This window comes from Penicillium cosmopolitanum, assembly GCF_028827165.1.
Source record: "Penicillium cosmopolitanum strain IBT 29677 chromosome Unknown utg000005l:1.0-4006212.0:1.0-4009387.0, whole genome shotgun sequence".
Lineage (NCBI taxonomy): Eukaryota > Fungi > Ascomycota > Eurotiomycetes > Eurotiales > Aspergillaceae > Penicillium > Penicillium cosmopolitanum.
The window spans coordinates 542,013-555,305 of NW_026622675.1; the positions used below are offsets into that span (position 1 = coordinate 542,013).

The window sequence follows — 13,293 nt, forward strand, 5'->3', positions numbered from 1 at the left end:
TGATTCCAATTTTTTTTGGACCCCAAAGCAAGTTCCGTTGTGGCTGCTTACCCGTAGATACGTCCACGACAAGGCGCCCCTGTGATAGGCTGTCACAGCATGAAAAAAAGCAACGATGAAATCTCGACTCCATGAATAATGCTCACGGGACGGCACCTCTTACCGTTGCTGGCCTAGCCAGGGATCATCTTTTCCCGCAAGTGGTCTGGTCATCCAGAGGGGTGGAAATTGCGCCCCGCCCCTCTGCAGCGACGACACGACTAGTTTAGGGTTGGCACCAACACAGTTGTCAATGCTTAGCCCGGATGATTTGACCACTGAGGTCCAATGGAGGACCAAGATGCCGGGCCGCAACTCAAGACTAATGCATCATAACCTTTTTCAGAAATAGGAAAGGGGCCGGCTTGTTGAGTCAACCTCCAGCGGATACGAGGTTCGCTCAATTAATGACACATGTTGTTGGTGAACACGCTCCTTCCTTGTCCCTGTATTCTTCACAGCACCAGTGAAAAATCTGATATTTGAGAACGTCGTTTTTCTTCCAGATCCAAGACCTTGTCTGCTTCAGCTAGTACAGGGTGCCTTGTGTGAAAGTTCCGCGCAGTTTGAGACCCGCAAAGCTAATCCCGCGCTAGCGTGGCTGACACCACCCCTAAGGAAGGTTACTCCGTATTCAGTTGAAGATCTTGGGGCCAAACTAAAAGAGGAGCAGAACATGCGGCCCAAGCATGCTCTCGAGGCGCCTGGGGACGACAATCCAGGCCTTGGATTGGCGGGTCTACCACGCGACCTGTTTGACAGGTGCACTCTTCGCACAGTATGCTAGCCGGAACGTGCTTACGGCACGGAAAGGCTTGAACGTTGCGGCTCTGGAGCCCCTGAAATTTGAAATTCCACTTCCAGGGCTTACAGATATTTGCTTAAGAAGAAAATGATATAAGCTCCCTCGTGGCCCCGCACGGCCGGTCGAGGTAAGATTAAATCATTGCTGCTTTTTTCTGAGTATGCCCAGCTTGGCCTGTTTTACAGACTGAAATTTCATTTGCCAGTATGGGCTCTTCTCATTCCTCTGTGGAAAGTGAAAAGCATGAAAGGGATGTATGGAGGACTCATTTGGAGCATCAATATGACGGAAGTCACCACCGAACGGCGGGGGTTCGATATCGGCGCCCCAAGCTGGACTCGCATGCGATTGAAGAGCGAATGAATGAGCTTCAACACGGAAATCGAAAACTAAAGAAGCGACGATATCTCAATATCCTCGGTGAAAACGACCACGAGAAGTACCCAGATCTCGATACCTATTACAGCACAACAAAAGAGATACCCCGCCGACTGATTGTCCAAGCCACCCACGATGCCCAACATGATACTCGAGCGCGCCACTGGGGTCACAGCACTATCAAAGGAAACAAACCGTTTATTGTCTGGCTTTCTGAGCTTTGCTTGAACCCTTTTCGCTTTGACAAATATGACGGCGGTTTTGTGGATGAGGACGATGAAAAGGCTGAGGAGATCCGGTGGAAAAAGATGAGCCTTGCACGGAGAATCTTCCAGACCACTATACACTGGATTGCCTCGACAGTTCTGACCCTGCTGCTTGCCTGGATCATCCAAGTCATGTTGTCAGTCCAAGTTGTCACTGCACCTTGGAGCGACTCAGGTGAAGCTGGCTCTTATGAAGATTATGATAATGTTCACTGGGAATGGCCCCATCATGCAGTCAATATTCTAGACCAGTCGCCGAGCAACACGAAGCCACAATCTACAATCACCAAACTGATGATCCCCCGGCGCCTGGTGGTCAAAGACAAATCCACCGGCAGATGGGTTGTGAAGATGACGGACGAACTTCGTGACAAGCACACTGGTATGCTTCAACCATACGTGTTTCTCAGCTTTTCTCGGGCCAATTTCCTGGGGATTGACGACACAAGATTGAGGCCGTTCTTTTATCGGGTCGCAGAAGCAGTTCTGGAACACGAAAACGCACGTCGGGATGAAAGGGATCCCCCCATGGAAGCTTTCTGGCTTGACATGGACTGTGTCGCATCGAATCCTCCAGTCAAGGATAAAAATGGAAATATGGTAAACCCAATCATGCATGCCGACTCGGAAATGACAAAGGACATCAATTCCATTTGTGATGCCGTACGATGCGCAAAACGAGTCTATGTTGTCCTACCCGACGATCGCCCGGAAGACAAGCTGATTTGGGGCCGACGCATCTGGACTCTGCCCGAAGTCTTACTTGCAGCTGATAAGATCCGATATTGCATTTCACCATTCGAGGCCATGCAAGGAAATGGTGTTATCCGAATCAACAATGTCTTGTTAACTGACATGTATAACAGCTTCTGGGCAGGCCATCCATCTCGCTCCCACTTGGCTGGTAACGAGAAATGGGATACCCATGAAGATGCAATCACACACCTTGTCAACCACTATACGAACCGAACCAAGCTGAGCGAGCTGCAGCTGTTCACCTTTGCCATTCAGGCTTTGGCCCAACTGACTTCTGGCAAAGACACTCGGGGTGAGAGTACCGTGGAGTTAGCATATGCCGCCATGGGACTGCTAGCTTATCGGCTCACTCCTGATGATAATGAAGATGTGTTTCAAGCTGTCGCACGACTGTCTCTTGTCAACGACAGCAATCATCTACTTGAACGTCTGCTCTGCTTGTGGCCAAACTATGGCGACAATGAGCAGAATCCCCGAAGCCAAGGCGAAGTATGCCGTCGCGAGCAGTGATACTCTTCTGCGGAACATTGCGGATCCTGATCAATATGCCACTCACCTATGGGATATAGATCCGATGTGCGATGTGGTCGGAATTGGAAATGACAAGTTCACGCCCACTGTCATAACCGATCGCTGTCGGGGTATTCCCATTCGGTGGAAGGGATTTCCCAGAATGCGATATGCCCAGGACCTGACCAGCTTTCGGGCAACTCTAGCACAAAGCGTCGTTTTTGCAGGCGCATGGTTCTTCGTCACCGGATTCGGACTCTTTTCCTCGGCTATATCACTAGCAATGGCGAACAACGTCAATACCACCGACAAAACTACCAGTATCAACATCGGTTCTTATCTATACGGAATGGCGGTATTTGTTGGCGTCGGATGGGCGATATCCTGGTTCAGCCCACTGGCAGTGCGTCAGCTTTGCAACGGCGGATCGTCCGGTGTTTCCTGTCATTTGATAGGGTTCGAAGGTACAATGACACTCCGAAAAATTGAGAAGGCGATATATGGCAATTACAATGCTCGGCTTTCCTATTCTGCATCTTCTTCCATCTTCTCCAAGGACCTGCGACATGAGAAGCTTCGAATGGGAATCGAGCGTCCCGATAAGAATGGAGACCCCGAAGGGCCAGAACATTGGAAACAGCAGAGAGTGAAGCACAATATCCCCGACTCGCATCGCCTATTCACCATTGTGGATACGGGTGATTTGACCGTTACAGTGATTGCTGCTCAGAGGCCACCTGTGGTTGCTTTGATCGCTGGTCGCGAGGGTGGCATGTTGCGGTCCCTGTTGTGTAGCTGGCGGTTTGAAACGAATTGTCTGTATCGTGAATGTGTCATCCGTATGCGGAGCTCGTTGGAGGAACAGGCTACTCCGAATGACTGGCTTAAAATCAGTCTGGCCAGCCAAAGCGATGTCAATCAGACCCGGTCGCTTTACCAACCAAAGAGCCAGCCTGCGCCTCCTGTTGTTACTGGTTCCATTCCGCCTTCAGCTCTCCCGGTTCCTCCTCAGAAAATTCCCGTTGTCGGTCAGACCAATGTTGAGTCACTGCAATGATTCATGCTATTGTTCAGCGTTGTTGTATTCAAGATCAAATTGTTTTCCCTCTCAATTTTCTAAAGATTGATCGTGTCCGAATAGTATATTTGTACCAATTTAGGCTGGGATGGAGTGGGTATGGACCTGTATGGAATCTAATCTAATGTTGTCTGCGCGACAACACTCTCTGGTATATCAACACTTTCTAAAATAGTAGCATCTCGATCGAAAACTCCAGTCTCGACAAATTGTTTCATCACCCCAAGGACACTCCTCTCAATGACGAGAGTTGACGGATCCTGGGGCTCGATGACATTCAACATGCGAGAGAGGTAACATAGCGCACATGTCAAAGATTTCCCACTAGTAATTCGACTCAGGAAAGCAGGCATGTATGTCGGCTGCACAGCCGGTTCCCCACTGTGCCCATCAATATTCAAGCCACGCACGAGGTTCTCTCTAGTTGTGTCATCGAGGCAATTCCACGCATCTTCGAAAAGCTTTGCCTTTTCCAGGGTGTTCGCATTTCCCATGCAAAATATCCGCATCAAGGCGCGATCACTCGAGGACTCCTGCACGCAAAGGAGCCGGAAGCCCTGATCATAAAGAAACTGTGCCCGCCGAATAAGAATGAGATCATATCCACCGCGAATGTCCAACCTCCCTGAGATAACACCCTCGCAAGCATCATAGACGTTTTGATAAGATTGAAAGATCGGTTGAGTGAGCTTTTTCGCGCACGTCCAGTCCATGTGGCCCGCTGCTCCGGCAATGTCTAATAGCTGCTCCATGAATCGGAGCTGAAAGCTGCGAGGGCTGCACTTCATTTTCAGGAGACCTGTGAGACAGACGGGAACATTCTCCGCTTGTGCTAGTTGGCCGAAGTTGAAAGTCGCGCCGAGTTCAATTGCGCGCACGATATCTTCTCTGTCTTGGCAAGACAACTTTTCGAGAGACCCAATGAGACCAGCACTACATGCTTTGAGAAGAACTGCGTCATGGTTGATATGTGAAATGTTTTCGCCGGTCGATTCTTCATAGTCCAAGGCTAATTGCGGGTCTTTCCCCAGATCGTTGATGACAATGGACATAATTAGCGCGTATAGGGTATTCGAATCACTGATCGTCTGCGTATAGAAGCCTCGAATCCAGTCGAACGATTCTCTTGTTAGTTGGGTTTCAGATGGTTGCGACGACACAAAGGCCTCGTATTGCTCCAGATGGATCCAACGCAGAGAGAGAACCCCCACCAGGGTTCTATTGACCTCATCGTAGTTTTCCTTGTAAAGGATGTATGACGGAGATGGGGAATCGGGGGGGCACCATCCATCGCGAATCGAATAAGCCCGTTTTAAACGGTCAATATCCGCCGAGAAATCTTGGTAGACTAGTTGCAGCAAGTCATTTGGTGGGATCGTGAATAGTGCATCTGGATCGGCGCATGCTTCTCGCAGCGAGGGATACTGGTTCTCCATTTGAGGTGAATTTGTGTTTAGGGATGGTTTCTCTTCGTGTTGTCCAAACTGGAATGGATATAAGCGAACAGGTGTGCACAGCCACCCAGAAGTATATTCGAGTCTCAGCCGCAGCTGGGATTGCTGCGGTCGATGCGATCATTGGAAGGAAGAGTGTGGAGAAGGAGACCTTGAGACATCCCCGAGGCTATCCCATCCCATTGTGGCGGGGCTTATCTCTTATCACCATCACATCAACATTGCCCCGAGGGTGCCTCGGGTTCAACCATCCCATTTCCCGCATCAACTCCATGGCTTCTTTTCAAGCCCTGCGCCCGCAGTACAGCTCACTGCTTAAGCAATTCGCATCATCCTCAAAGGATTTTGCAGTGCTGAGCAGCGTGCCCGAACGCTCCCCGCCAGCAAAGACTCTCTTTGTGCTAGACTCGTCTTTCAATCCCCCGACTCGCGCCCACCTCCGCATAGCCAGCTCCGCCTTACAAGAACATCTCGACCCTAGATCTCGCCTCCTTCTCCTCCTCGCGACACAAAATGCAGACAAGCCCTCAAAACCAGCCTCCTTTGAGGACCGACTCGCCATGATGGAGCTGTTTGCGCACGACTTGCGCTCCCACTTAGCGACGAGCTTCCCTGAGGGACTTCGCTCCAATGACGATCTCCCAGCAATTGACATCTGCGTCACCAAAAAGCCTTACTTTGTTGATAAGGCGACGGCAATTGAGGCATCCGATTGCTATCCCGGTGCTCTTGAACAGATCCATCTCACCGGCTACGATACCCTGATCCGCATCTTTAATACCAAATACTACCCACCCGAACACACATTACAACCATTAGCCTCGTTATTTTCAAAGCATCGCTTACGCGTGACAATGCGACCAAGTGACGAATGGGGCAGTCGAGAGGATCAAGAAGAGTTTGTGTGCGCGCTTGCTCGTGGTGATCGAGAGGCTGAGGGCGGACCGAGGGAATGGGCGCAGAAGATCCAACTTGTCGAAGGAAGAAAGCCTGGTGATCCATCTGTCAGCTCTACTCGTGCGCGAGATGCGATTCATGGTGCTGTTGAGGACCTGGAATGGTTGGTCCCAGAAAAGGTACGCCAGTATCTTCTGGCGGAAAAGCCGTATACTAGAGACAGCCCAAGCACCAGGATTTAGTATCTTGCTATGAGCACCTGGGCAGTAATATATTTGAGAATCCACAACTTCCGAGTACTCTCAATAGTCACGGTACTATGCTGCTGCTACGGAAATCACTACTAGTAGCACTCTGAATGGGTCTTGTTGGAGGAATGAATTCACGGTGCATGCCATGTTGGTTCGGCATGTCCGGGAGTAAAGCTTTGGAATATGTTACAGATATACATGACGACCTCAATTTCCACTCTCAACGACGCCGATTTTTGACTCCTCCCAATTATGCCGCTCGACCATTTTCAATTACATATCGTACAATCGTGAGACACATCACAAGGATTTTGAGACAAGTGCCCACCCCCGCCGACTCTCTACCAGCTCACTTTGAGGACTCTTCCTCCTGATCCTTCTTTCCAAGGGTGTACGCCAGTCCTCCTGCGATCATATTGACCAAGCAAAGACCCATGGTCGCTCCGCGCACGATACCGCGAGTTCCGAACTTCTTTGTGATGGGCTGTTTCCGTCGGCTCGCGAGTAGCAGGTACAGGCCAGACCATGCTGCGCTGATTCCGGCACTCTCTGTCTTGAACCCTGAAAGGTTTGCATAGCTAGTGAAAAGGAGGACGGGCGGGAAGAGCATAGGGAAGAATTGGTAGGGTCGCGCATGTTGTGCAAAGATGAGGGAAGCAAGGACGGTTGGTGGGAAGGAGTTTTCTGGAGAGAGATAAATCAGTATATTGAGGAAATCTTCGGGTATACCGATTGGAAGCTTCAGATATTTTTCCAACTTACCACCCCAGGCGCGAAAGCGCTGGACCAGCGACTGCTTGGCCTCTTCAATGGTGGAGTCCTTGGACATGGTGAACTTGGTTGGTGGTGTGTGGTTGAAAGGTCCAGTGAACTGCAATATGCCTCGGAGGTTTATGTGATGGGATTCAAAGACCCAGGCCTAGATTTTAGTTTGGCCAGGTGAGTGGAAAGAGGTGGTTGTGCTGGGTGAGAGTGTCGAGCAGAGAGCAGAGAGCAGAGAGCAGAGATAGAGTGGGCAAGTGTATACCGCGGCGCATTGGACGTTCCGGTTGCTTGGCAAAGACACCTAAGACGACGCTTTTCCCTCCGCCACTCCCCACGCCCGCTTTCCATTTCATCGAAACCGGCCTCTCGATTATTTAGGTCGCGTTTACACCTGACCGACTATCCTTGTCGGTTCTATTTGGGGAATTGGAAATCCCCCTAGTCCGCGGTTCCACGCCACCCACCTCCGCCTTTGCGCCTCTCTCCTCCCCTCGTTCTCTCGCCCGCAACGGCCTCACTCCGTGTCTCACTCTCTTTCAACATCGATCGCCATGTCATCTGCCAAGGCGTCAGGATCCGACGCGAATGGCGGCGCGCGATCGCACGAGCATAACCAGGGCAACCAAGACCGCAAGTACACAGTCGAGCAGAAGGCGGCCGTCCTCCGAATTCGAAAATGCGGAGCCACCGATTTCTACGAGATCTTGTCTGTTGAACGGTCGGCGACAGATAGTCAGATAAAGAAGGCATACCGGAAACAGTCTTTGTTGACACATCCCGACAAGAACGGCTACGATGGGTCTGATGAGGCCTTCAAGAGTGAGTGGTTACCCCGACCGAATTGGCCATGTTTGCCTGTCTAACACTTTCTTTGCAGTGGTGTCGCGCGCCTTCCAGATCCTTTCGGACGAAGATAAGAAGTCTCGCTATGACAAGTTTGGAGGGGACCCCGATAGCAGATTCAACCCCGGCCCGAGTGCCTCCAGCGGCGCCTCGCCTTTCAGTGGGTTCAGTGGTGGTGGATTCCCGCGGTCAGGAGGACGCCCAGGTTTTGAGGAAGAAATATCACCAGAAGAGTTGTTCAATCGATTCTTCAGCGGTGGATTTGGAGGAATGGGTGGTGGCGGCTTTGGTACGAAATCCCCAGAATGCGTTGAGCCGTTTGGCTCCATGTTCCAACCGTTTGATACTCTCTTTCGGGATGGTCTACTTTCAAAGGCATCATGATTGCTGTTGTTACTTATATGAAGACTAACTTTGCCCTTCTAGGTGGTCCCGGTTTTGTGTTCAACATGAACGGAGGCCCCGGCTTCCGTGTACACCAATTTGGAGGAGGCGTACCCCGTCGCAGACCTGCTGCCAACGCCGCTGGACAGACACAAGGCAACATGGACGGCTGGACTCTGCTCCGCCAGCTCGCCCCTCTTCTCATTCTCTTCGTTCTCCCTCTTCTCTCCTCGCTCTTTTCCTCCTCACCACCAGCTACACCATCCTACCGATTTGACACCGCGAAACCGCCACACACAATGGGTCGCACCACGCCCAACTTGAACCTTAATTATTTTGTGAATCCGCTGGAAGTGGATGACTTCAGCGCGCGGAGATTCAAGCAACTGGACAAACAAGTCGAGACCGACCACGTGAGAACTCTCCGATTTGAATGCGAGAATGAAGTGAATCAACGGGAACGCAAGATCCAAGACGCCCAGGGCTGGTTCTTCCCGGACATTGAGAAGATGAAGGAGGCTCGAGCGATGGAACTGCCGAATTGTCGACGATTTGAGAAGTTGAGAGGTAGAATCTGAGCCCGCGGGCGGATAATTGAAATTGCATCCACCATTCTGTTTTGCAGCGGAGATGTCAATAGCACATGCGCGATGGGCGGCGTCATTGGTTTTCCTTTTCTTTCCTACATTCCACTTGTGTACATTGTCTCGTTGAAATGCATTGGGTTTCTCTTACGGAGAAACCATCTCATCTCAGTGTTGATCTTGCTTGTGCTGGTGTACTCGTACCCGCGATCTTCCTGATGAAGATGTCAGTCCTATGAGTATTTGATTAATGAGAATAAGAAATATAATATGTCTGGAGTGTATAAATCTACAAATATCGACAAGTTGGTCCTTAATTCAAGCCCAAACATCGTAAGGAAGAAGTATACAAAACTCCTCAAGCGATGCCGAGCCTGCTTAGTCAAAGGCGATGTGAGCGAATCTCGGCGACCACCACCGAATCTCCTTCCCCTCGCATCGTCCCCTCAAACCACTCTCGCTTGGGTTTGATTTTCAGGTCCTCTGCGCCATTTGTTTTGTTCTTCTCCGTATTTGGCGTCGCCCTGTCATTCGTGCCGTCCGTTGTTTCGTCTAATAAATGTGGCGGGTCTAGCACGATCCTCACCTATCTCAAAGCTGCGCCTTTCACACATCCCCGCACCAAGCAGTCGCACCAGCTTGACCTTAACTCTCATTGCGGTGGATCATTTTGATATTCGCTATGTCAGACTCACTCTCCGATGCGGATAAGGTTAGTCGATCCCCAGCTTATCTCACTTTCGACCTCGCTTCCTTCCTGTTTCTCGTTTCTCCGCGGTGGCTGACTTCATGCTCCAGATCCGCAACAAGCGTCTCGCAAAGCTTTCAAATCCCAACCCGGCTCCTGCTTCTGGCGACGGCGCAGCGGACTCGCCGCCGGGCTCCTCTCACGCATCTCCCTCCCACTCTCCGTTGCGGGCAACTCAACCGTCCCCCCCAGTTTCCGAGCGCCTCTTCTTCAGCTGCACAGACACCAAAACATCCAGATGGAAAGCGCATAAAGATCACACCGGCTGTTTCGCCAGCTGCTACTCCGGAACGACCAAGATCTACCGCGCCTTCGAACGCCGGGACTCCCCCGCCCGCCAAAATCGAAACCATTGAAACTTTCGAAGACCGGACCTTAGGAGCTGTCTTCAGGTTGACCCTGAAAGAGGAAGGGCAGTACCAACGGGTTTATCTCCCTGGACTCAGAAGTGAGCTGCAGGATGAGGGCAAGGAGATGCGCATCGAAACAGCTATGCTGGACCAGGCCCTCCTGGAGGCGGCATCAAAAGCAGAGGGCCAAGGCCCACTCAATTATCTCCTACCGTGCTGGAAGCGTATTACGAAGCTTCAGAAGCAATTTAAGCGAACACGAGACGACGACCCGAAATATCAAGTTCTTTGCGAAGCGAGGCGACTATGTATGAGCTACTGCATTTTCGCAATGACTATGCCGGAGATGTTTGGGTATGCATGATTGCCTGGTCACCTTGTGAAACGCTTGAAACTGACATCTTAACTCCTAGCATGGACAATCCGGAACGGTCACCATTGGCGTCGCATTTATTATTGGACCCCGAGGATGACAAGGGCGTGGACTTGGATTTCATAGGCGAGGCTGTTCGGAGATTTGACGAGGACGAGGGCATCAAGCCGGCTTTCATTGCCGCAGTCGAGGAATTGAGCGCGGAGCTCTCTAACAAGGACGTTAATGATGATTACAAGCCATACGCTATTGTTTGTCGAACTCTTCCGTCTCTATCGAGCACTGGCAGCTGACAAAATTTCCAGGCCCTTCGCAACCTCGTCCGCCAACCCGCTATAGCGGCTGCAATTACAGAGTCTTCCATCTTCAACCACTCGACAGACCCAGCCCAATTTGAGAAGGTTACCCTTCTGGGACCCTGGTTCCGCCTCTCACCACTCCAGGGCAAAGTCACCATGTCATACTTCTCCAACCCCAAAAGCCGGGACCAAGCATATATCCTGAACGCACAGCGATCACTCCGAATGACGCAACAGTTACTTAGCTCTGATTTGCTCGATGTTATTAACCACATTATCCGTGCTTCAAAAGAGGCTCGCGAGCGGGTTCTTGATTGGTTCGCGGCTGCTTTGAATATCAATCACAAGCGAAGGGCTATGCAAGTCGATCCGGAGACCGTCTCCTCGGATGGATTTATGTTCAACATCACCACGTGTCTTGATCAGCTCTGCGAGCCATTCATGGATGCAAACTTCACCAAGATCGATCGAATCGATGCCGAGTACCTCCACCGGGACTCAAGGGTAGACATGCGAGAGGAGACCAAGATTAATGCCGATCAGCATGCCTCCGATGCCTTCTATTCCAAGAAGGCAGATGGTACATCTAACTTCATTACCGAAGTCTTTTTCCTAACAGTTGCTGCCCATCACTACGGCAGCGAGTCATTGACCGAGAAACTGGAACAGCTGGAGAAAGACCTTCGTCACATGGAGTCGTCCATCACCAAGTTTGAACTTGAGCGGCATCGGTGGTCAGGCAACCCTGGCCAATTGCGCATGTACGAACAAGCTCTCAAGCGATACAAGGATAAGTTTGATCTTGGACTTGCCTTGAAGTACAGTCTGCAAGGTGTTCTTTTCGACGACCAGTGGCAGGCTCGCTCGATGCTGTTCATGCGGTACGTCGCCGTTTGGTTGCTGAGACTTGTCTCCGGCACCAATTTCCCCAAACAGTCCATCAAGTTGCCGCTCCCCGAGGAACAGCCTGAGATCTTCAAATGCCTCCCGGAGTATTTCCTGGAGGACATCGTCAGCAACTTCAAATTCATCATGTGGTGTATGCCTCAAATCATCACCGCCACTCAGGGAGATGAATTGGTCATTCTTTGCATTACCCTTCTGGAAAGCTCGGCCTACATCAAGAACCCTTACCTCAAGGCTGGTCTTGTCTCAATTATGTTCCGCGGCACCTGGAGTCGCCCTGGTGGTGCCCGGGGTGTGCTGGTGGATCTGCTGAATTCTCTTGGATTTGCCAACGAGTATCTTTTGCATGCCGTGATGAAGTTTTATATTGAGGCTGAGCACACCGGCACACATACACAGTTCTTCGACAAGTTCAATATTCGTTATGAGATTTTCCAGATTATTAAGTGCATCTGGCCTAATCCCCTCTATCGTGAAAAGCTCTCCATTCAGGCCAGCCAGAACCTTGACTTTTTCGTTCAGTTCGTCAACATGCTTCTCAACGATGTGACATACGTGCTTGACGAGTCATTCGGTGCCTTCAAGACCATTCACAGCACCCAGACCGAGCTGAACAGAGATGGTAGCACAATGGACCAAGCTACCCGCCAACAACGAGAGGAACATTTGGCCACCGCGCAACGCAGCGCCAAGTCATACATGCAGTTGACGAACGAGACTGTGGCCATGTTGAAACTATTCACCGAGGCTCTGGCAGATTCATTTACAATGCCTGAAATCGTTCAACGATTGGCCGATATGCTTGATTATAACCTCGACGCCATGGTCGGACCCAAAAGCTCCACACTGCGTGTTGACAACCTCTCAGAATATGGGTTTAACCCCCGAGCACTACTCAGCGAGATTACCGATGTGTATCTCAATCTGATGGCAAAACAGAACTTCATTGTTGCTGTCGCTCGGGACGGCCGATCCTACAAGCCTGCCAATTTCGAAAAGGCGGCCGAGATTATGCGAAAGTGGTCGCTGAAGGGAGAGGATGAGATGCATCGTTGGGGTCAATTACAGCAGAAGGTTCAAGTAGCCAAGGCAGAGGATGACCAGGCAGAGGAAGATCTGGGCGAGATCCCCGACGATTTCCTGGGTAAGTTGGCACCGTATTCACGGTCTGGTGAAAATTTACTAACTTTCTTTAGATCCTCTCATGTATACCCTGATGGAAGACCCAGTTATCCTTCCCAACTCGCGGACATCCATCGATCGTTCTACCATCCGCTCGCATTTGCTCAGTGACCCACACGATCCGTTCAACCGTGTGCCACTAAAGATGGAGGATGTGATACCCGGTAAGATTCACTATTTCTACCCAACTTCATCTACTTTGCGCCCATCTAACATTCTCCAGATACTGAGCTCAAGGCCAAGATCGAAGCCTTCATCAACGAGCGTAGGGGTAAAACCAGGGCTGAGAAAGAAGAGATGGATACGAGAGCGGATTAAAGATTAAGCAGAGCAGCCTGACAGATGGTCGGAAAACCCTCCAATCCACCAATTCAATCTTCCATTTCCCATACGAGTACCAGTACCACTAGAATGCAGCTTGCAGG

At 50.8% G+C, this 13,293-nt stretch overlaps 7 protein-coding genes across 7 annotated transcripts; 4 read left to right on the plus strand and 3 right to left on the minus strand.

Moving 5' to 3' along the window:
* Positions 1-1,050: 1,050 nt before the first annotated feature.
* N7509_003224 (uncharacterized protein) lies at positions 1,051-3,811 on the plus strand (the record flags this gene model as incomplete). The annotated part of the gene is made up of 2 exons (XM_056627861.1): positions 1,051-2,643; positions 2,735-3,811. 2 exons carry the CDS (start codon positions 1,051-1,053, stop codon positions 3,809-3,811), a joined length of 2,670 nt encoding a protein of 889 aa, XP_056490595.1.
* Positions 3,812-3,948: 137 nt separating this feature from the next.
* Positions 3,949-5,268, minus strand: N7509_003225 (uncharacterized protein; the record flags this gene model as incomplete). Its single annotated transcript, XM_056627862.1, has 1 exon — positions 3,949-5,268. One exon carries the CDS (start codon positions 5,266-5,268, stop codon positions 3,949-3,951), a length of 1,320 nt encoding a protein of 439 aa, XP_056490596.1.
* Positions 5,269-5,558: 290 nt separating this feature from the next.
* On the plus strand, positions 5,559-6,425 carry N7509_003226 (nicotinate-nicotinamide nucleotide adenylyltransferase; the record flags this gene model as incomplete). Its single annotated transcript, XM_056627863.1, has 1 exon — positions 5,559-6,425. One exon carries the CDS (start codon positions 5,559-5,561, stop codon positions 6,423-6,425), a length of 867 nt encoding a protein of 288 aa, XP_056490597.1.
* Positions 6,426-6,783: 358 nt separating this feature from the next.
* Positions 6,784-7,263, minus strand: N7509_003227 (uncharacterized protein; the record flags this gene model as incomplete). Its single annotated transcript, XM_056627864.1, has 1 exon — positions 6,784-7,263. One exon carries the CDS (start codon positions 7,261-7,263, stop codon positions 6,784-6,786), a length of 480 nt encoding a protein of 159 aa, XP_056490598.1.
* Positions 7,264-7,750: 487 nt separating this feature from the next.
* On the plus strand, positions 7,751-9,004 carry N7509_003228 (J domain-containing protein; the record flags this gene model as incomplete). Its single annotated transcript, XM_056627865.1, has 3 exons — positions 7,751-8,018; positions 8,077-8,403; positions 8,469-9,004. The coding sequence occupies 3 exons, from the start codon at positions 7,751-7,753 to the stop codon at positions 9,002-9,004; spliced, it is 1,131 nt and encodes a 376-aa protein (XP_056490599.1).
* Positions 9,005-9,392: 388 nt separating this feature from the next.
* N7509_003229 (uncharacterized protein) lies at positions 9,393-9,666 on the minus strand (the record flags this gene model as incomplete). Its single annotated transcript, XM_056627866.1, has 2 exons — positions 9,393-9,562; positions 9,597-9,666. 2 exons carry the CDS (start codon positions 9,664-9,666, stop codon positions 9,393-9,395), a joined length of 240 nt encoding a protein of 79 aa, XP_056490600.1.
* A 26-nt stretch (positions 9,667-9,692) lies between these two features.
* Positions 9,693-13,186, plus strand: N7509_003230 (ubiquitin-ubiquitin ligase UFD2; the record flags this gene model as incomplete). Its single annotated transcript, XM_056627867.1, has 5 exons — positions 9,693-10,462; positions 10,522-10,732; positions 10,787-12,830; positions 12,883-13,032; positions 13,092-13,186. The coding sequence occupies 5 exons, from the start codon at positions 9,693-9,695 to the stop codon at positions 13,184-13,186; spliced, it is 3,270 nt and encodes a 1,089-aa protein (XP_056490601.1).
* Between the last annotated feature and the right edge of the window lie 107 nt (positions 13,187-13,293).